The following is a 22638-nucleotide window of genomic DNA, read 5'->3' as shown; positions in this document are numbered from 1 at the left end:
AATACCACAAAAAGACTAGAAAGCAAGCACTTAGGCAAAATCCCTCCAAGGTGGATGCTGGAATCTAAAGAGTAAACTTTCAGAAATTCTGAACCCTAACAAATCCCACTGAAGTTAACAGGAACTGCAGGTGCTTGGCACCTTAGAAGCAGTCAGGTCACATATTTAGATGCCTAAATATGGATCCAGGAGCCAAAATTTAGGCATGTAATTCTGGAAGAGAAAAACGATCTAGTCTAATTTGTTAGTCTCTAAGGTGCCACAAGTACTCCTGTTCTTCTCACTTTAGTATTTTTCTATATTTCACAATATAACATCTTCTAAAATACCTCTAACTACAGGGCATAGCCCCTTACACAAATATATTAACCAGTTTTGCAAAAAAAAATTTGTATAACACACGTTTGAGTATGTTTATATCCAAATCAAGAAACAGAAGGCTTCTGAAATTCATGGTATGTATGGTACAAGTTTTAATTCAACCAAAAACCTTCAGACACAAGTTCATTTCTAACAGATTAAGAATTTGTAGTAAGAAACAGGAAAGCTGTACATCAGAAGTTTAGATGCAAAGACAGTATAATTTTAAAAAGCTCAAATTTTTAGAACTTATCTTACAAGCACTAAAATTGGCCTTTGTCACTAGTTTGTGCATATATAATTATGTACCAGGCAGAAATTAAGAATTTTTCCTCAATTCATGCAATATACAGGCATGCCTCAATCCATTCAGAAGTGGCAAAGATTTGAAAGATCTGCAGGTACATAGCAGAAAGTGGGTTTTTCTTTGCTGTAACCTCCCCCCCAAAATGTGGAACCCACCAGAAGAGCTGTTTTAAGTAGGATGCAGTAAAATGAGATTTTTTTTTAGGCCTGAATGCAACACTGGAAATATAAAAAAAAATTTGAACAGCGACATTGTTGATAAAAGTCTATGCTAATATAGCCAAAGTCCATAATCAGTCCAATTCAATAAAAAAAATAAGTGTACCTATAGAAATCATGTTGTGCAGATGACCCAGACAGTTGAGCTCAGAGGCTCTTACTTCACAAGACTGGAAACAGTAAGCATGATGTATTTGGTAAAGGATAGCTAATATTTTACCTTTATCAATGGACATTTACAGAAATCCATACTATTGCTTATTTCCATATTCTTCACCTAAGAGCTAAACACGTTTAAGTATTATATCATTGCTGAAGGAAAGAGGTATTTACATTAAAAAAGTAAGGCTACAAACCAAAAAAATAATTAAGGGAAAACTTCTGAAATTTGTCCTAATTTGATTTCTCAATTCTTTGCCCTATTCTTAAAAATGGTGAGATAGAGGAATTGTCCAGAAGTAAGTGAAAAGTGACAAAAACTAAAGGCTCTCATCCCTAAAGTGAAGGCTGGACAGATATTTTAAAACAATGAAATTCAGCCTGCAGAGCTGTTACTTAGATCTCTGTCTCCAGTTTAGTTCTCCATTGAGCTACACCAGTACACTAATGAAGGCAAGAGTCAATTCTCTGCACATTTATAGTCATTACTTCTCAAGCAGTGACTATAGAGAAGCTATTACAATTAAGATAGTGATTTCTCTAATTCCACCTTCACTAAAAAATTTAGAACATTAAATGGATTTCTCATTACAAATCAGAACAATTACATTGTTTGTGTTTGCCAAGTGAAATACTATAGAAACTGAAATCTGTATCAAGATATCTTATTAAACAGTCCATTGTCAGTACTATGTAAAATTGGTTTTAAAGACAGACCTAACAAACCTTTGCTTCAACGCTCCAGCCTCTTTAGTTAGCATTCTATGCAACTGGATTACAATTATCACAATCAGAAAAAATGGCAGGCAAAAGAAGTCGTCTTACTTACAATGCTGTTCTTATATTTTGTCCTATAACATGCAGATTACCAAGCTTTTGTTCTAAAGCATCAGAGAAGAATATCCAATATTTATATTTAGAGTCACTATGCTATGGGAGTCAAAAAGAGGAAGACATGGAGAGCAATCAGATTGGTCTGAAACTAAAGAGGAAGTAGCATTGAACAAGCCAGTCAGGATTAAAATCTTGTTTTGGCACAAGGCTTCCCTCTCAACAGCTGCTACCGACAAGTGCAGGTGAACTGACACATCGCTGAACCATGCACATATTCTATGATCAGGAAGTCTATCTAAAAGAACTGCAGCCACAAAGCAGAACTGAGACCAGACTAGAGTTACTCAGTAATAATGAGATTTTAATTTTCCCCAAGAGATCACTGGACCTGCTGGAAGAGCTGCTGACAGTGGAAAAATTGATTGGTAGTCTCACAAAATTCAGAGGAACCTGCAGCAGTAGCTGTGACGTCAAGGTTACTGCCCAAGAACTGCATCTTTCCTTAGTGACTTTGCAACAGAGTAGTAAAGTTTCTAATGTTGCATTAACACACAATGCTATATTTCAATATAGCTAGAAGAGGTACTGCACTGCTGCCAACTAAATATCAATAATACTGACCCAAAAGACCACCTCTAACTTCAGGGGGACACAAAAATGGTGATTCACGCCTCTTATGTGGTGGCAACTTTTATTGCAGCTTCCCCAGCAATTCCAACAAAATCCATTATTTTGAACACGTTTACAGAAGGCAGGGAATAGGTTGTGAACTTTTGGGGAAAACCTGTATTATGCATTCAGCATCAAGAAGAAGAACTTACTAATTGTGGTTAACGGTAATGGAAAATACTGTTTTGACAAACTATTTTAACCCTTCTCATTTAGTAATGCAGCTACTTTTACTGATTTTCCCCCCTGCAATGGACTTGTGTTCACAGGACATCTATATTTTCAAACACTGAAAGAAATGTTTCCTTTTTATCTAGAAAGACCTTCTCACACAGCTCACAATCATGTGTGATACAAAATAAAGCTTTATGGCTTACAACAGCTTAATTCATGCTCATGTTTTGTAGGAAGATGCCAATTCCAGTGGCACAGATGTCCCGCGGCTCAAAGGAGGTTGGTATTCAGGCTCCACTAGAATACATGCTTGCCACACAATGCAACGCACTTCCCTGGTTACAGATAGGATAGTGAATATGGGAAGAAGTTCGGATGAGGTAGCAGACATGAAGGAAGGGTAGGAATAAAAGCATCATTAAGAGGTCGCACTCAACACAGGCTCTTTTTCAAACACTCTTGGATGAAAACAGTATCCCTCTCTACATCTATTTCATGTAAGTGTTCAGAAACTGGCAGGGACACAAAGTTCTGGTATTCACAAAGCTATTTTGACTACCATATTTACATGAATTGCATATATATTTGAGTTTTTAGTTCGGAACACAAGTGGAATATGTCAGAAGTAATGCATTAATCAATTTGAATAATTCAGACTAATTAACACATGCTCATCTGACCTTTACTACCCAGGGAAGCAAAATGAAGTAAAGATCTTTCCTTTTAACAATTTGTGTTTGGTTGCTATTTATGCTCTTATAAGGAGTATTATGAAATGGAGAATCGACTTCCCTTTCTGTCTTGCTAGTTTCCCTGGACAGAGTGCCAGATGCTTGAAATTATCAGCATAATTTCTGTAAGGTTTTCAGTTTAGATATGGTATTAGAGAACTTATCATATACCCCCTCCCCCCCCGTGTACTTATAAAGTGTACCCATCACTCAGGATCAAGGCTTACATATTTGATAAGCTGTCTTCATAACTGACATCTGTAGATACCTATAAGATTACATATTGAAATACGAAAAATTTCATGTCACATTGTTTAAGGATCAAAATGATCTCTGCAAAGGCCTACAGATCCCAAATTTCTGCGTATATCCAATTTTCACACAGATGCAATATGTATGAAAGTACGTACAATCTTAGAACCAAAGCAAAGATTTTTCCATGTAAAAGATCCCTATTAATAGTTTCATTTTCAATTCCCCTTCTGTGTCTAAATTTTCTGTTTGCTCCTGCACCTATTCCCAAAAGGTTGCTAATGTTGTGCATGACAAATTGACTCCTAGGGGGCAGTTATGTCAAAGGATTATGCCATTAGATAAAATAAGCAGACTGCTAAAAAGTTTTGTTTCCATATAGGATATCCCTAGTAACAAGACAGACAAAATGGGATACACTGCAGAAATCAGTTCAAGTTGACTGGGAACTATTTACATTACAATGAATTGGGAAAAACTCAGAATTTCAACATACGCAATACAATTCTTGTTGTAGTGAAGCTGTGAAATTCATATTTTAAAACAAAAATGAAAGCTTCCCCCACCTCAGTGAAAAAATCTTCATTCCATTATACTAGATGTCATATTTTTAAGTAGTGTCAGAATGTTCAATTAGGTGGCCTGATTACCTCAGACTGTTCAGCAACTTTTATTGTAATCATAATATAAGTAGACTCTCTACAGAAATCATTTTATTCCATTAGATGACCAATGCATCAAGAACTTCCTAAACATTCCATGTAGTCTCAGATACCAAAGGCGGTATCAGCAGGTAGCTAGCATTTGGGCCTCTGCTAGAAATTAGAAACAAGGCTTATTAGTTTTGTATTTAGCGGATATTTATTGAGTGCTGGTGTACTAAGTGCTTTACAAAAGCACAAACCCTGCTCCAAAAAGCTTACAATCTAAACCATGACTTGGGCAACACGTTCCAAACAAAAGATACGTAGGTTAAAAGGACCAATCTTCAAGTCATACATTTTTTAGTTACTAGAACAATAACTGATCTTGTATTCTTAGCAATAATACAATCTCCTCAGTTTATCCAATGAAGAATCCGAGTATTTTATGAAACAGAACTAAGGATATTATGCATGAATAAGCTGCCAACTTGCTTTTAGCTACATTGCTTAACTAGCATAAAACCCCAAAAATCTAAACCAAAAAATTCCTCTCAAACTCCATGCTTCTGTCATGTATTGCAAACACGTTACCAGTCAAGTACAACAAAAATCTTTAAAAAAAACTCACAACTCAACTCCAGCTAGCAGAACTATGTTCTAAACTTTTTGCCGGTATGGTTAAGTCTCTGAACAACTAACTCCAAACATCCCCAACATGCTATTTCTAATAAAGTACCTAAAGCAGATCCATACTATGCAATACTGCCTAACTCGTAAACTTTTCCATTGTCAGAGTTTGCCACTTTCCTTCTAAAGCTTCAGATCTAATAAAAACCAAACTCTGGAACTAGAACAGACTTGGAAGCTGGTTATTAGATATCAAGTCACTCTGGTATCATTCAGCAGGCACTGACCATCTCTGCGGCCCTCATCTTCCTATAAACTCTGCACGGTGAACTCCTGCAACCAGAGCCCATTGCAGGACTGGAGCCTAGAGCAGTGGTTCTCAACCAGGGGTCCGGGGCCACCTGGAGGGCCACAAGCAGGTTTCAGGGGGGCCAGCATTGGACAAGCCAGGCCAGCATTGCACATGCTGGGGCCCAGGGCAGAAAGCTGAAGCCTCACAGCCTTGGGCCCCAAGCTGCTTCACAGGGCCCTCTGTGGCATGGGGGCTGGATAATTGCCATACTTGCTACCCCCAACACTGGCCCTGGCTTTTATATACAGAAAAGCAATTGTGGCACAGGTGGACCGTAGAATTTTTATAGCATGGGGGGGGGGGGGAGGGAAGAAGAGAAGAGGCTTAGAAAGAAAAGGGCCAGAGATTCTCAACCTAGAGCACTAGATGGGAGGTTGAAGGGGTATTCTCAGGTTGTTAGTAAGTTATTATGCAAAATATTTAACAAAATTACATTTAGATCTTTAGCAGATTTAGTGATAACAGCACTTCAGGTTGTAGCTTGAGTTTCTGAAACTTAGTTTATAAAGAAGCCATGAATCGCTTTACATGTTTAAAAGTAAAGCAAGTTTCATTAACTCCAATGAAGTAGATTTAAAAAAAAAAGTTTGTTTAGATAGCTTCATTGGTACACACGTACACAGCATTTTGAAAGTTTGCTGACTACATGGACAGCAGCCAAAAGCAAGATACGAAACTACAATAGAATCTCAGAATTACAAATGCCTTGGCAATGGAGATTGTTCGTAACTCTGAACAAAATGTTACGGTTGCTCTTTCAAAAGTTTACAGCTGAACATTGACTTAATACAGCTTTGAAACTTTAATATGCAGAAGAAAATGCTGCTTTTAAGAATCTTAATTTAAATGAAAAGCACAGGAACCGTTTCTTTTGTCAAATATTTTTTTAAACTTTCCCCCCCTTTTTTTTAGTAGTTTATGTTTAACATGGTACAGTACTGTAACGTATTCGCTTTTTTTTGGGTCTCTGCTGCTGCCTGATTGTGTACTTCCAGTTCCAAATGAGGTATATAGTTGACTGGTTGGTTCGTAACTCTGAAGTTCTACTGTATCCTTTTGCACGTATGTTTGATCCCAAGAAGAGAAGTGGGCATGAGGATGTGATCCACTTTTGACCCGTGTGGGCCATTTCCACTGTCTTTACAAGATACAATTCCTTTCCTCTCCCCACGTTTGACTACATGATTATTTTGCATGACTAACTTTACCACCAATTTTGACAATGATGGTGCCTGCAACTGCATAAGTGCAACAGAGACATATATAAAGTCAACTGATGATTAAAGGTTTGTCTACACTTAAAATGCTGCAGCTTCACTGTTGCAGCTGCACCACTGTAGCACTTCAGTGAAGTCCTACCTATGTCAAAGGGAAATGTTCTCCATCAGCAGAGGTAATCCACTTCAAGAGGCAGTAGCTAGGCTGACAGGAGAATTCTCCCAGGTCTACACCAGGGGGTTGGGTTGGTTTATCTACATCGCTCAGCGGGGTGGATTTTTCACACCCCTAAGCAACAGTTATACGGACCTAATTTCCTAGTATAGACCAAGCATTAGTGAACCCCTAGTTTAAAAAAAGCCAGAACAAGTGTAATGCTTTCATTTCTACAAGAGAAAAGTGTTCCGAATAATCAGTTTAAGACTTAGCCATCCACTCCACTGACCTTGGCCTAAGGGTACAAGGAGAATTTTTCACTTCTAATTAGAATGTTCAAATTAGAACGAAAACGCTAACAAACAACGAAGTCATTGCCCTCTGAGAGGTATTCAACAGCTAAACCAGTGGTTCTCAAACTTTTGTACTGGCGACCCCTTTCACACAGCGCTCTAAAAACCCCCACACCTCCATGAGGGGTGTGTATCCCAGCACTGGTTCACTATCTACACTGGCGCTTTACAGTGCTGAAACTTGCTGCGTGTGTGTGTGTGTGTGTCTTTTTTCACATCCCCAAGAGAGAAAATTGCAGTGCTGTAAATTGCCAGTGTAGACATGCCCTCAGTCTCCACCGCTGTAGCCTCTGACCTGGTCACAAGCACTAAAGCCACGTGAAAAACGGCGTGGGAGGCAAGATACGCATATCCTCCCTGCCCCATCCTGTGCATCTTGAGTAGGACAGAGACTAATGGAGACACAGCACACACTTAACCCGGGAGCAAGCGGCCACCTCACATCCTGTGCGGTGGTTCCAAGAGCAACACGTGCAACAACAACCCTGCTCTTCTGACAGCAGCAGCCGGCGAGTTACCAAAGCAGCGCTATGCCCGCGGGACAGGCAGCTCCCCAGACCGCTACCCACGATCCCGAAGCCTCTGCACATTTCTCCTGGAGCGATCGGCAGCGACAGAGCTAACAGCCCCTCCGACGTTGCGATGGGTACACCGGCTTCAGCGTCAACACGCTCCTGGAAGGGGCGGCTCGAACCTCGCCTACAGCTTCACCGACGCCGGCTGCCAGCAAGCTCCAGGAGGCGCCCGCACGAGAGGGGAAGGGGGGTCACAGCCGGACAGGCCGCGCTTACCCCGGGGGCGGCGGGTCCAATCCCCACGGGGCTGCGCCGACCGACTTACTCTGCCGTACCCGGCCGCCTCCCGTTCGGCCCCGCCTCCGTAGCCCAGACATCACTGCGGGCTGCTGCGGCGGCCACCTCCCCCTCCTCACGGAGCTCCTCCTCCGCCGCCGCCGCGGCCATGGGCTAGGTGAGCGGCTCCTCAGAGATCCCTTCACTTCCGGGTCCGGCCTCGCCGAGCTTCCCCCTCCCCCCGGCTGCTGCGCCATCACCGCGCTAAGGGAGGGAAACGCTACCCGCTCGCTACAGCCACCATCGCCTCCGGACAGCAGAGAAGACGGCGTCTTCAGCCGGAAGGAGGAAGTCCCTCGGAGCCCATCCCCTAGCCCGAGACGAGGCAGAGCCCCCCGGGAAACGCAGAGACCACTCCCGTTCCCTTCCTCCCCGCCTAAAATGGGAAAGAGCAGCGTACAAAATGGCGACCGGGAGGCTCATCGCGGCGCATGCTCTATGCGGAGCTATGCAGCCGCCGCCGCCGCTGCAGGGTCTCTGGCTCCGCCCCCTCCCCATTTCTATGACACAGTCCGCACCAATCACATAGCCCCGCTGCTCTTCCTGACCTCCATGCTTGCAAATCATCGCACGCGAAGCTACATCCGGATCGAGTTCATACCAATCAGCGTGAGGTGAACGATTACTTCACTTCAGAAATGTCCAATCGACTCGAGTTCCACCGATTCACCAATCAAAAGTCCCCGTTGTTTTACCTGCGTCGTCTGTTGACCAATCTGGTCTCACTGGTACCCTGTGACCAATGGGAGGGGGCTGTCCGCGACGCCCAATCCGGGCTGGGTAGAGCCCCCTGGGCGTCACGAAGGGCCAATGGGAGTTCGAGCAGGGCAGATACTGCTCAACAGCTTGTTATTTGGCTGATTGCTGGTGATTCGGTACGAGTCCGGGCTGGAAGGGGGGTGGAGCGGAGCCGAGCCGAGCCACCGCTGCCTCCGCCGCCGCTGTCTCTGAGGCGCCTGCCGCGAGCGGGGCTGGGGGCCGGGCCGGGCTCGCAGCAGATCCCTACTTGGCTCTGAGTTTAAAGGTAGGGGGACGGAGCAGGAGGGCAGTGAGCGGCTCAGCAGCCGCAACTCCGCTGCCGTCCCGGGGGAAGGGGGATCGGGGTCCCCGAAACCCCTCAATCGGGGGATCGGGGCTCCCGCACCTAGTCACGGAGGAGGCAGGACACCCCCCCCCCGTTCGGCTCCAGTCAGCGGGGGACTCGGACTCCTTTCGCCCGCCGAACTCCACCCCCCCCATCCCAGCGCGGTGACCGGCGCTTCCTCCCCTCCCTTCTCTGCTTGAGGGCCCCCCTTCGCGGCAGGGAGGACGGGGGCGCCTTATCTCCCGGCCCCGGGTCGGGGAACGCCCCCGTCAGCCCTCTCGGGGGTGGGGGGAGTCGGCAGGTTTCCCTTGCCCGCCCCCCTCCCGCGTCTCCAATCAGCTCTTCCCTGCTCAGCTTCAGGGGGCACGGGGACCTCGCTTCCCACCCTCTCGGTGGGCGAGTGTCCCCCTCCTCCTCCTCCCCCCGCTGGGGAGCGGGCTGCTGCTGAGGGCCACCCCCTGGCAGCGGTGGGGTTTGGGGTGTGTGTGTTGGGGGGGGGCTGAAGAGTATTTGAGGAGGGGGGGTGTGGGGAGGCGTTGAGGGGCTGGAAGGTATTTGAGGTGGGGAGGCGTTGGGGGCTGGAGGTTAGTTGGGGAGGCAGGGGGTGTGGGGAACCTTTGGTCTAACTCCTCTCTGCGTCCCAGTCTAAAGCCTTCTGGGGGAGAGGGGAGGGTCCTTCCTAAGCTCTCTTCTTGTGCTTGAGAAAGTTGAGAGGGGAAGGGGGCGGCTGGGGGCCTGGTCTCTCGTGCGCAGGAGCTGCCCTTGTCCCAGTAGCTGGGCTGCCAGCAGCTTATTAGTAGTATTATTATTATTTTTGCCTGCGCTGTGTGTGTGGAGCCTCTTCTTGCTTGAAATGGTGCAAAGGCAGAGGGAGCAATGGCGACCTGACACACGGAGGGGCTGAGGAAGAGCAGGAGGCAGCCAAAGCGGGAAGGAAAAGGAGGTAGTAGCGGCTTCTTGCCCAGATCTTCAAGGGCCCATTTGTCCCCAGCAAGGACCCCTTTTCAGCACTTCTCCCTGTCCCCTCCAGCTGCACACGCAGGGCAGCAAGTGGGGCTCAGAGGCTTCCTGTGGAGGGAATGCTTTAGGGATGTAAGGGGTGGGTGTGCTCGGAGGGTGGAGGGATGTGTGTAAACAGTGTGGAGGGGTGTGTTTAATAATCTGCCATATGCTAGTAGCTGAATTATGTTCTCCCAAGATCAAGATGTTTCCTTTTAATCAGTCCACATGCATGCAGATATGTGTCTGATCATCTTCCTTCTCTTGTTTTCTAGCTTTTTTTCTGTGTAACTGGGTTCAAGAGAAATCTTTGAGCTGGAATCCCTCAAATAACCTTCAAAGATGAAGGTAAGTTTGTCCAGGTCCTGAGAAGAGGAGTAGGGGAAGCACTTATGCTCTTTCTCTTCTCCCTGCACCAGTCACCTTATTGGTTTCACTTTTAATCAGTGTATCTTCGTTGAACAACAGCAGAATAAAGTTGGCTGTGGAAATCGGCACATGTTGAATGGAATGAAATCCCATCCCTTCTCTCTCACTGAAGGGCAGCTCATCCCAATCCCTCACCTATGCAGTAACAACACTTTGGAAACATAGGATGCTTTTGACTTGTTGTCATTTGGAGTACGATCTTTAAATGCTTCCTGTGTTGGCTGTAGCTTTTGTGAGTTTGCAAAACCACAGCTTTTGTTCTTCCTTAGCAGTTTCAGTTTTTCCAGAGCAAAGGCTTAACAATTGCAGGGTAAGTAACATGGAGGGAAACACTTCTTAGATGCAGAGACAAGCAAAAAATAGTTCATTATTTATGTTCGTTATCAACACAAAATATTTCATTGCATGTATTGATTTCCTATTTTACTGTAGCTTGTTTTGTTAATATAGTAACTTTGCATAACTTTATTGATCATTGTAAAAGTCAAATAAAGAAAATAAAATGTAAAATAATAATTCCCAGGTACACACAAATGTTCTTGAAAGTGGTAAACTGGCACACATTTTTGGGGAAAAATAAATCTTAACAAAGACCTTTCAAGCGAGAAAAATAACATTTAATATACTTGTTTGAAAGGTTACAACAAACTTTTCTGTAGCTCTTTTGCTGTTTTTCCTTCAGAAAATCTGCTGTTGAGAACACCATAGAACACTTTTTTTTCTTCATTGAAACAACAGAAATCTAGGATATTTTTAAGTACATAAAGGTTATGGTTATTGTATAAATTTTGAAATTGCAATTGTCTGAGATGCAGCTCCATTCAAAATGAAATATCACTTTCATATTGTTTTGTTCATAGCAATTTATTGAAATTATCTTCATTCTTGAATTTATCTTTCTACCTCTGTTTGTAAGCATATGCTTCAGTTCTCTCTGAGATTATTGAACTGGTATTTCTGAGACTGATAAAATTGGGGGGGGGGGGAGAGGTGTCAAGATTCCTGGAGCAAAAAATGTATCTGTAAACTCAGTGTAATGTAAGCTTTTTAGCCAGCCCAATATGCTGAAATTTACTGGCAAAGCTGATTTATTTCTTTGGATCATAATGATTTGTGTATGCTGCAAAGTTGTGCTACAAACCATAACCACTGGTTCATTCTTACTCATTTTTCATCAGTTACTTAAGTTTCTTTAAAAAAAAAAAAAGTTGCTATTTTAAATTGTATTTCTGCACTTAAATGTCTATTAGTACATTCTTGCAAAATGGGGACATGAAAATAATTACATGGGAAAAATCTGTACCACTCATTTTTCTTACACTGTCTGTTTGATTGAAGTTGTATGTTTTGCTTAGAAACAATTTCTGTGCAATGAAACTTTAAATATGGTTAAAATGTTACGCACAGCACCTTGGTAAAAATGTGTATATCTGGGGGGGAAAACAAACACTTGGCATGCTCTACGGATTTAATTGGAGCAAAATCAATGGCCACTATTAGGAAAGAGTTGACGTTCTAGATTTTAGCGTACGTCAGATCTTAGTGTAAAGAAAAATTAGGCTGTCTGCAATATTGGGAAGCAACATAAATCATCATTTATGATCTGATTAAGAAATGGTCAGTAGGACTAAAAGTTTGGGTGTATATTTGAATATATGATGATGCAACTGTAAAGACAGTAATTATTATTGTTATTATTATTTATTTTATTTTAACAGAATACACTTTTGTAAAATATAAGACTAAATCATGTTCTAATTTATTCTCCTTTGTTAGGCAGCAGATGAGCCTGCCTACCTGACAGTGGGAACTGATGTCAGTGCCAAGTACCGTGGTGCCTTTTGTGAGGCAAAGATTAAGACAGTGAAACGGCTGGTGAAAGTCAAGGTAGGGTTTATGACATTAGTGCTATTGCTTTCCTTGTTTTTTTAATTAGAAAATATATTAAAAGGGTTGTCAAGGAAAATCATACCCCTTAAAATTAGTGTATGGTTATACCAAGCTGTAAACATTTCTTGGGAAGATTTTTTTTTTTAAAGGAATTCTATATTGATGCAATTATGTTTGTCATATCTAAATGTTTTTTCCCAAGGGTACTAGCATAAAAATAGTCCTTAAAATAAGTTTATCTGCTCTTGCTACTTTATTTCTCATTTGCAGTTATAACCTTCTGTTTGTGACTACATCAGTTCCACAGTAATCAATGTTGATGCCATAGAGGATTATGGCTTTAGGTGAGCAACAAGAACCAGGAGCAAAGATTCTTCAGAAGCAAAGATTCTATATCCTGCAGACATCCTCAGTTTTTTATAGCTAGGAAACAAAGAGGAGATAAAAATTATTTCCATTGAACGGTTTTTCAGAATTGTCCATGAAATGTCTGTTAAATGTAAACAAATGTTTTAAAACGGTTTCGAAGCAACAAGCTCTAGCTGTATGAAATTTCTGTGCAATGTCTTTCCAAGGCAAGGATTGTGCTAAAACTTAGTGTACATTGATACAGGAGGAAACATTTTTTTTTGTTTTGGCATTCCTTTTAAATTGCTTTTTTTCTTTTTTTTAACACTCTCTTTTATAAAAGATGGAGATCAACACTGGAACTGTCCAAACATACATGTTTACACAGCATGCAGAGTAGATCCAAAAATTTACTTTGCACTTTGTTCCTATTTTCTACCTTCTAGCCTAGCATTCAGGACAATGTACATGAGCTAGTACAGTGACAAAAAAATTAGATGAAATCAGTTCTTTTTTGTACACATCTTAGATCAAATAGTTTCTATGTGGTTTTGTACTTTTGTTGTCCTATCTGTCTGGGTGTTTATAGGACCTCATCACTTTATGTCAAAGTACCTTCCTTGAATTTCAAAACAAATTTCTTCTTCTCTTGTCACCAATAAGCAAATTATGGAATTTTGGTGGCGCTTTTTAAAATCTGTTTGAATGAGTGGAAAGCAGTGGATTCCACTTTTTTGATCTGCACTGGTCCACAGACTATTTAGATTATTTTGAGATGTGAGTTTTTTCCCTCTGGATCGTAGTTAGGGCCCTGTGTACTCCACTGTGCGGTTCCTGGGATCTCTAACATTGCTGTGACAGACTGGAAATCCTGCTACTATCTCATTTAAATTTTAAAATTTGACATTTTGAATTAGTTAAGCCTGATCTTGCAGTTAGGTGCGCGTGGCCACAACTTGTGCCTATGCCAAGTCCATTGAGTTCAGTAGGGCTTTTCACAAGCACATGGGTCTGCCTGCTACACCTTAAATAAGAAAATGAATAATACAATGTGTACAGTAGCTCCTGTGTCACTTTTAATATTAACTGTAGTTTATTTTATGTCCTCGTGTTCATGTTTTAGTGTGCCATTGATTTTTGTATTGACAAAGAATAACTACATTGTATAAGTTTTTTGGGAGGAACTTGGACGTTTTGGTCGATGCAAAGATCATGACTCTTGGCCACTGCAAAGATGTGGGAAGCATTTTGGAATTGTAGGAAAAATACATTAGCTAGATGTTTCTGTTAAAATGATCAGCGGTAAAATAATTAACAATGTTGACATCTTACATTCATCTTTAAGTTTCAAAGTTAACAGCCTGTGGAAATGAATGACCCAGTTTACATCTCTTTAAGTTCTTGTTTGCAGTCTCTCTGCAGGAAGTGGCAAACATCAATCCACATTTTTAGAGCTCTGCAAATCCATGGACCATTTTTGCAGATTGCAGATCGAAAATGGGTGCAAATTTTGTATCTAGAACCTTGGAAATCTGCGGATATCTGCTTTATATGCAGGGATCATTTTTGCAGGTTGGATGCAGATACAAATTTTGTATCCACACAGGATTCCACATATTTTCAAGGTTGTCCTCACAACCATGAGAGCTGAAAGCATAATTTTTGTGGAAGGAAAACTTAGGGCTTGTGTACACAGTAACTGGAATTAAAAAAACTTAATTGGTTTAAGTTCACAACTTTAGTGTGCAAGTCTGTGTGTGGGCACTCTAAAGAATGTCCACATACTGACTTATACCAAAATACCTAAAGGTGTGAATTATAACTGATTTTAGTTATTTTGATTCCTGTTACCATGTATACAAGCCCTTAGGTTCTGGATCATAACTCTGCAGTAAAGTGTGGATTCTGCAGGAAATTCTCTCCTTTGGAAATATGGGGGCTTTTTTAATAGTGAATGCTACAGACGTGAGAGAAGTATAACTCTTAAGCCTCTAGCCTAGTGGCCCACTGCAGGTAAAGCCAGGATTGTGTTATTGTTCAACCTCATAATTGTATAAAAAATTGTACATTTTTTTTCTTGGTATGTCTGAGATTCGATTTAGGTGAGAGATCCTCTTACCCAACTTGATGAATCAGTTAGTAGTTATTGAATGCATGATATTTACTTGGTAATTCAGATGGCACCTGGGCTCCTTGTAAATTCAGACAATGTCGTATTGTTTATACTAAATAATGTTAGCAATTTTGATAGATAAGGGTTGTATTTTCTAACTTTTTAGACGTCGTCATAAGGAATGTTGTGCATGCTTTTTGGTAGTATGAAAGTGAAATGTATATATCCGTTTATAAAATATTTTTCAGGTGATCCTGAAACAGGATAACTCAGCTCAGTTAGTGCAAGACGACCAAGTAAAAGGACCTTTAAGAGTATGTATGCAGCATGTTTTTCAAATGTACAATTAAATTATAATTATTTTACATTTAGACAGTTTAGACATTGACCATCTAATCCATAGTCGGTTGAATTCAATGGAAAAACTTCCATGGGCTTTGGATCAGGCCCTCAATGAGTAATTATCCTTATTAGCTAATATTTTAGTTTTTAAAAGATGTTTATCCCTATGCCTTTGACATAGTTAGTTTCATATGGAAATGTTATTGTAGGCAAGACTATTTTTCTAAATATGTTGCACATAAATTTTGGAAGGTCAACTATGTCAAGCAAACTACAGACATTAGACAGGAGTAAACAAGATATATATTCAGGTTAGCTCAGGAGCTATTAGAACAGGTGACTAATATTTATTTATTTGATTGGGGTTTTTGCCTTTCCCTTGTCCTTACCGCCTCTTCTGCTACCTCAAAGGCACTGGCAAATGCTGTTGTCAAAATCTAGACCAAGTTCAGAAACCCTGGTGTATTGTCCAGTTGACAGTGAAGCATATCTACTTGATGTTTGAGTTCAAAGAGTAAATGTATGTAGTAACAAAGGCTTTATTTTCTTATACTATAGACACATATACCACTACTTATACTGTTAAAGTGTTGGATTAGTGGTTTAGATCTTAAATTTGAATAAAATCTATGACTACTGCAGAAGCTGCACCTTTCCCCTTTGAATGTTGCAAGTTGGCCCAGGTGGTCACAGCACCACTCAGGTTTAGTGTGTCCACCCCTCTGTAGAGACAGAGGGCCACATTTGATTAGTGCTGTGACCATGTGAGTCAGCTTGTAACACTCAATGTGGGGAGCTGAGCCCAGCCCCATAGGATAGGACCTATTGCTGCGGAGTGAGTGTGGGGTGGGCTCAGCTCACTGTCCAAGGCCCCCATTCTCCCCCCGCAACTTCCATGAAGTATCCTTGTTTTCCTGCACCTCTGCCATGATATTTATAACATTTATAATAAAAAAAAACTTATAACCTTACCTCTTGTTGTTATAATACAAAGGTCACAGTAGGGATCCTAGTATGCTAATTTCACTGCCCACTGCTAACGAAAACCAAGTCAGAATAAAATGTGATTTGGCTAATGATTTTTCACTTTGGAGGCTATGTAACCAATGCATGCATTTCACAAGGGTAGTGAAACTTAAATGAGTCTCTTCCCTGCCAAACCCCCACCCCCAAATCTTTCTGAAAGAATTGGTATGTTTTACCTCCACTGTATGAATCTGGGACTATAAGTGTATATAATATAATTTTTAAGTATTTTATCTCACAGGTTGGTGCAATGGTTGAAACCAAGATGCCTGATGGATCCTTTCAAGAAGCTGTTATCAACAAATTGACAGATGCCAGCTGGTATACTGTAGGTGAGTAACTATGTAACTTATGGTTTTTAATGTTGGTACTATATATTTTTTCCATTCGTTTAAACTGGTTTTGTATTCAAGGCACCGGACAGGACTTAAGATCTGGCTCTGTTATACTTTGGTGTGGCCTCTGTTTCATCTCCATTTTACAACTAAGAAAATAATCACTGCATGCTTTATAGAGGTGTTTGAGAGACACAGTGGGTGAGGTAATATCTTTTATGGGACCTACTTCTGTTGGTGAGAGAAGTTTTCAGACTTACACAGAGCTCTTCAAAGGTGTTATAAGGATAAGCTCAAATAGTATAGTTATAAGCACCATAGAAAAGCCTATGGATTTTGATACCTTACTTGTATGATCAAGTTTCAGTTGGTCAAATAGATGCATATTGATTCAATTTCACTTCTTGGAAGCCCATATTGCTTAATTGCTATTTTGAAAGGACATACTTAAATCCCACTGCTGTCTGAAAATTTTGTTACCTACTGTTATAAATTACTATGAAGATTAGTGGAAAAAACATTCTGTATATTTCTAGTGCCTTGCGTGATGACAGGTTTCAGAGTGGTAGCCGTGTTAGTCTGTATCAGCAAAAACAACGAGGAGTCCTTGTGGCACCTTAGAGACTAACAAATTTATTCAGGCATAAGCTTTCATGGGCTAAAACCCACTTCATCAGATGAAGTAGGTTTTAGGCCACAAAATCTTATGCCCAAATAGGGTTTTTGCCCACAAAAGCTTATGCCCAAATAAATTTGTTAGTCTCTAAGGTGCCACAAGGAATCCTCATTGTTTTTGTATATTTCTGGTTTGTTTACATGTGATTTTAAGACTTTCTATAGAGAGAATTTCAGTTGTTCCCCTGCATACTCAGTCATTTCCCTCTGTTTATGTGGTGGGTTGTGGGTGTTTTACACACTGCAACTACAGAGAAGAAAACATTTTTAAGAGACTAGAGAAAAGTGTAGTACCTTGAAACCATAATTTTACTCCTTTGTTCGAAATGATTAGATTTCATTTAGATAGTGTTTCCTTTAAAGGAACTAAATCTTAAAAGAACAAGTAGAAGAAGGTTTTGCTTTCATTTTAGGGACAGATAACTGAGATGGCCCTTGGAAATAAGTCCTGTAAAATCATGACTAGTCACATACAATGAAAATTCAATGAAACTTGACGTCAAGCCATAAGTAGGTTCATTGTAGAGATAACTTTATTTATTTTGGATTATTAATAAAAATGCATAGTCTGGTGTCTAGGTGTCTGACACAGCATTAAAAGTATGACATAAAAAACTATCAGCTTCTCTGAAATCAGAAAATAACTAACTAGAGATGCCAATCAAATAATATAATATTCACTCAAATCAAACACCCTTTCAAATACCAGCCCTTATCGTGTTCCTCCCTCCCGCAGAAAAACTGGGGATAGTGAGGGTTGTATTTCCAGAGTTGTGTGGGTGGGTGCACCTCTTTACTTAATGGAAATTATACATGTTTCTCCTATGCGTTGCTTTAGAAATTAATTTTTGAATGTTTAAATTCACTGGTCCCATTTCCTTGTCTGGTACCTTTTGAAATTATTGAAATGCTTTTAAGAGAATACTGAAGAATTTTAAAGTAGAGTTCTACAGACTAGCATTCAGGTGTCTATTATCTTAATTATTAATGTACTCGTTTTCTTTGGAGACGAAGAAGCAATGGTTTTGCAGCCCAATTTGGTTTTCATTGAAATATACTGGAGTTTTCATGTTGACTTTAGTGGGAGTGGGATAGGGCTTTAGATGTTCATGATTTAGTACTTTATGGTAATATAATTGTGAGCCTATGGATCTGAGCCAGTTAGCTAGTTTTAAGTTGACCATCTACACTGCTATTTATTTTCTGCTTCAGGAATGTAGTATAAACTGGTATAATTCCAGATGTGTGTGTGTCTGTGTGTTGTGGGGGAAGGAGTGATAATTTAGGCGTTTGGTTGTGGGAATTGGAGGAGTACTCATCAGTTTAGTTCAATACTCTGATGCAACATAGCAGGCAAAGGACACTATTGACTTTAACTTGGATTTTTGTTGGCTTAGAGATTTTCTTTCCAATATTGAAGGAAGAAGGAAATACTCTGTTGCACTAAAAGTGTTACACGTACTAAGTTAATATTTCTGTTCTAAACTCTTATTTTCAGATTGATTTTTAATAAAAACTGCATTTTGGGTTGTAACTATTTGTTTCATCTTTGCCCTAGAAGAATCTAAGTTGGAAAACTTGACCCTTCTGCCTCTTACCTTCTAAGTCCACTTTTGCAAGTAAACTATAATATATAACTGGCCGGGTATGCATTTGTCAGTTTGCAAACCAGAGGTAAAATTGACCAAAGTGCATACGTTGTGAAGTATAGATTTCTAATAAAGGAATGAGTTTACATTTAAACATAGGAGAACTTTGTAGCTGAGGGAAATAGCAATGATATACAACCTTTTATCTCTAGGTTACCAGTTCCAATTTACCGTGGGTTAGTAGTGATCTAAAGATGATGTCTGTACAGTAACTTCTGTGCACTGAGTTGGACTCAATTTCCTAGTGAATGGTATTAAGCTATAATATTTAGCACGTTTGTTGGCTGTTTAAACAGAGAGACCAAGAACTGCGTGGACTTGGGGACTGAACAGCTCTTTCACTTGTGGAGTCCCTACCAGATCCAGGTCAAGTTTCAGTGATAGGGCAGTGTGGGAAGCTTGTGTTGAAATTGTCTATGCTTTTCCAGTTCTGATTTATTTTCCACTTACATGGCATCATTTTTCCAGTGATCTGAAAACACTTACAAAGGTAGGTAAGTATTAACGCCTTTTAAAAGAACAGGACAGTTAATAAGGCACATAGATTAAGGCAAAAATTGTCAAAAGTATCCGCTAACTTGGTGTGTCATTTTTCAGGTGTATGTTTTGAGACACCCAGTGCCTGTCTTTAAGGGTCGCTAGTTCTCAGCACATTTGAAAATCTGAACCCATGTTCAGATGGACACACACACAAAATTAATGGACAGTTGAAATAATTTGGGTCTAAATTACTTTCCCAGTGTCCTAAAGTGAGCCAGTCCATTCTGAAAGTGCTCACTGTGTTCCAGCCTTAGTCTCTATACTAGGCTACTTTGTTGCCACCATCTCTGATTAGGGCCTCAATATTGATATAGCAACAATGAAGATAAAGCACTTTGTTTTTAGAAATAATTTTCTTAGCTATTAGAATGGTACTGCTCTGCTCTAAATTGATTAACAGGCTGTTTAAAAATGATCAAATGGAGTTTTATTTTCATTGTTTCTTCCATGGAGACACCTCTGCATCAAAAATCATGATCTAGTAATGGTGGCACAGCAGAGATACAGTGATGCTGGAATTTTAAACTGGGGCTTGGAAATGCTTTTGGAATTGGGCTGCTTAACCAAAAGTATAGATACAGAAGAGATCTGGAGTAAGAGTTTAACAGGCTCTAGAAAACACCTCTTTTGCACACACCAGTCTTTTATCCTCAGTCTCATCATAATCAAGTGGCAGGAGTTCCAGTACCTTGGAAAACAAGCAGCTAATCTTAATGTTTAAAAAGCTCATTTTAAATAATTACAAACTTTGTGGGGTGTTGCTCTGTTTTTGAAGAGAATTTATATTCTCAGTCTATGCTGTGTATTATCACTAGGAGATAATTATATAGATTTAAACAGTCTTCAGCATATCAGATCTGTTTTCATCCAAGTCATTTTAGAACCAAGGCTTATTTTTATGGTGTGTTTCATCCACAGTGTTCTCCAATATTAAATATTGAAATAGGCCTCTGAAACAATAATAAAAAATACACTATATGATTCTGTAGGTGTTTTGCAACAGCTGCCAAAGGCAACATTAAGATGATTATGATGAATTTTGGACCTAGCCCTGAACATTAAAAAATTATTTAAAAAAAACTTTCTGTAAGAGGAAACTTGTTTCTGTAAATTTGAAATAGTAACAAGTTAAAAGCAGTGTCTTAGGATGAAAGACAATTTATTTCTTGTTCAGAGACCTCAGTGAAATGCTTTGTACTCACTCTGTCTTGTGGTATTCGCTTATCTTCAGGGTTTGCTCTTATGCATGCTCAGTTCATATCTGTTCTTCTGCTCTCTTTCAAGGAATATTCACCGGGCTGTGTGTGTATATGTACAATACATATACGTATATATTTTTAGGCTAGAAGTCAGTGCTATTCTGTTAAAAATCCAGAATAAGTTGTTCATGAAGCTCCTAATGATGATTTCTTCTCCTTCCTCTCTCTTTCCTAGTGCCCAGGTACGTTACCTGAGTTTCAGCAGGTCAGGAGGTGAAAAAAATGTACATGTTCCTTATTCTGGATGCCTTGTGCTACTTTTGTGTACTTCTTGTATACTTTTGTAAAGTACTGAAGTGGCTTGAGTCACCAGATAAAGCCCTCTAGTGTGAAGCAATAACTGCAGCCATTAGACAAGCAACTAAACTACTGCTGTTATAGTAGCCTTTTTTGTAATAAGGAGTAGGACGACAGTGTATTCTTTGTGACCCATTTATTCTCTGTCAGTGTATACACCTTTCTGGTGACAGAATCCTCAAGAAAATTTAGCACCGTCTATAGGGCTAGATTTTGGGGTTAAAAGGGCAGTTTAGGTTGGACGTTAGGAAAAACTTCCAACTGTCAGGGTTGTTAAGCACTGGAACAAATTGCCTAGGGAGGTTGTGGAATCTCCATCATTGGAGATTTTTAAAAGCAAGTTAGACAAACATCTGTCAGGGGATGGTTAAGATAATACTTAGTCCTGCCTTGAGTGCAGGGGACTGGACTAGATGACCTCTCAAGGTCCCTTCCAGTCCTCCAGTTCTATGATTTCTTTTAAAAAGTTGTTTGAAAGTATAACTGATCCTTATCTGCAATTTTAAAACAAAAAAGCAACAATACACATTTTACCTTTTTCGTAGCTATTCTAATATGGGAGGATTGTGGGGTTGGTTTGTTTTTTGCAGCGAAAGTAACTTTATTTTTCTGCCTCCCATTTTCAATGAGAAAGATTTGCATTTATAGCAACTTTCAGCAGGATTTGCCCTCCACATTTAGGCCCTTTTATGCAGTCCAGAGTAGAAGGAAACATAAATCGTTGGGTTGTGGCAACTGTGGGCTTCAGGCTTTGTCTGAAGCACTTCATGTAAGGGCAGTCATGTCTTTCTCCTTTTATAGTTTGTCTTAATCTGTTAGGAAACCACTTAATTAAAATGATTATATTCTTCTCTCTTCTTTCCAACTATGCATAACGCATCCAAATCAAGCACATGCAGACTTCTCTCTTGACTGTGATCACGTGTAGTATAGATGTACAGACACTCTTTCCTTAACCTGTGTATTATATAATTTTAACAGTAGCTTTAATAAAAAAAAATTTAAATCCCACTTAGGGTACATTACCGAAAACATGATAGTAATTATCTAGTTCACATCTTCTCCATATTACAGGGACACAGTCAACTTGAAATCTAGTCATTCTTAAAAAGAGTTCCAAATAGTCTCAGGTACTGAACAGGCCCTGCTAACTCTCTGATTTACATTCACATTTACCTATCTTTAAAATATTTTTTTCTTTTAATGCGGTGTGAAAGACCCATACTAACAGGGGAGACTGACTTGTCCCCCACTACTACCTGAACCAAGTTTGTAAACAGTTAATGACATGGTTAGTTCCACCCACAGCAAGATTAAAACTACTAATATAGCCATGGTTGGCTGTCTGCCTTCTAACGTGGTTTGACCAATCCTCCTTCCTCACAGCATCATGTATAGTGAGACATCCCAGATGCGTTATGCCATGTGCTGCTATGTGTGTATGTCATCCAGGAATTGTAAGCCTTACTAAGATACCGTGGGAAAACTGCTCAGATTTGCCCAGCTTGCACTTATACAAATGGTTAGGCAGCATGTAGCTGGACAAACATAGATGAGATGTCAGGAAAGCTTTATGGACACAAAGTGAACAGTTACTTGTGACTGGTGAAGTTGATAGTGCCTCTAACTGGTTATAAACTCATGTTTTTGGTGTGTTTTTGTTTGGGTATTGTGACTGAGTATAATATAAAGGGGAAATGGTGAAACATGTGGTTATGCAAAGTGCTTTTGAATATGCAAAGTAAAC

General features: G+C 40.2%; 1 protein-coding gene across 2 annotated transcripts in view; it reads left to right on the top strand.

The window, feature by feature from the left end:
* The first annotated feature begins 8824 nt into the window (after positions 1–8824).
* The window catches only part of ARID4A (AT-rich interaction domain 4A), a 62120-nt gene continuing 48306 nt past the window's right edge, over positions 8825–22638 (top strand). The window contains exons 1-5 of one of the 2 annotated variants that reach the window (XM_074956431.1): positions 8825–8929; positions 10264–10336; positions 12194–12304; positions 15017–15082; positions 16378–16468. In XM_074956431.1, the coding sequence (XP_074812532.1) occupies positions 10331–10336; positions 12194–12304; positions 15017–15082; positions 16378–16468 (274 nt within the window). In that variant the 5' untranslated portion in view covers positions 8825–8929; positions 10264–10330. The remainder of the gene's footprint in view (positions 8930–10263; positions 10337–12193; positions 12305–15016; positions 15083–16377; positions 16469–22638) is intronic. The other variant, XM_074956432.1, reaches the window with a different exon arrangement.

This window comes from Natator depressus, chromosome 6 (genome assembly GCF_965152275.1).
Source record: "Natator depressus isolate rNatDep1 chromosome 6, rNatDep2.hap1, whole genome shotgun sequence".
In the NCBI taxonomy this organism is placed as follows: domain Eukaryota; kingdom Metazoa; phylum Chordata; order Testudines; family Cheloniidae; genus Natator; species Natator depressus.
This window is presented reverse-complemented; position numbering and strand designations above follow the sequence as displayed.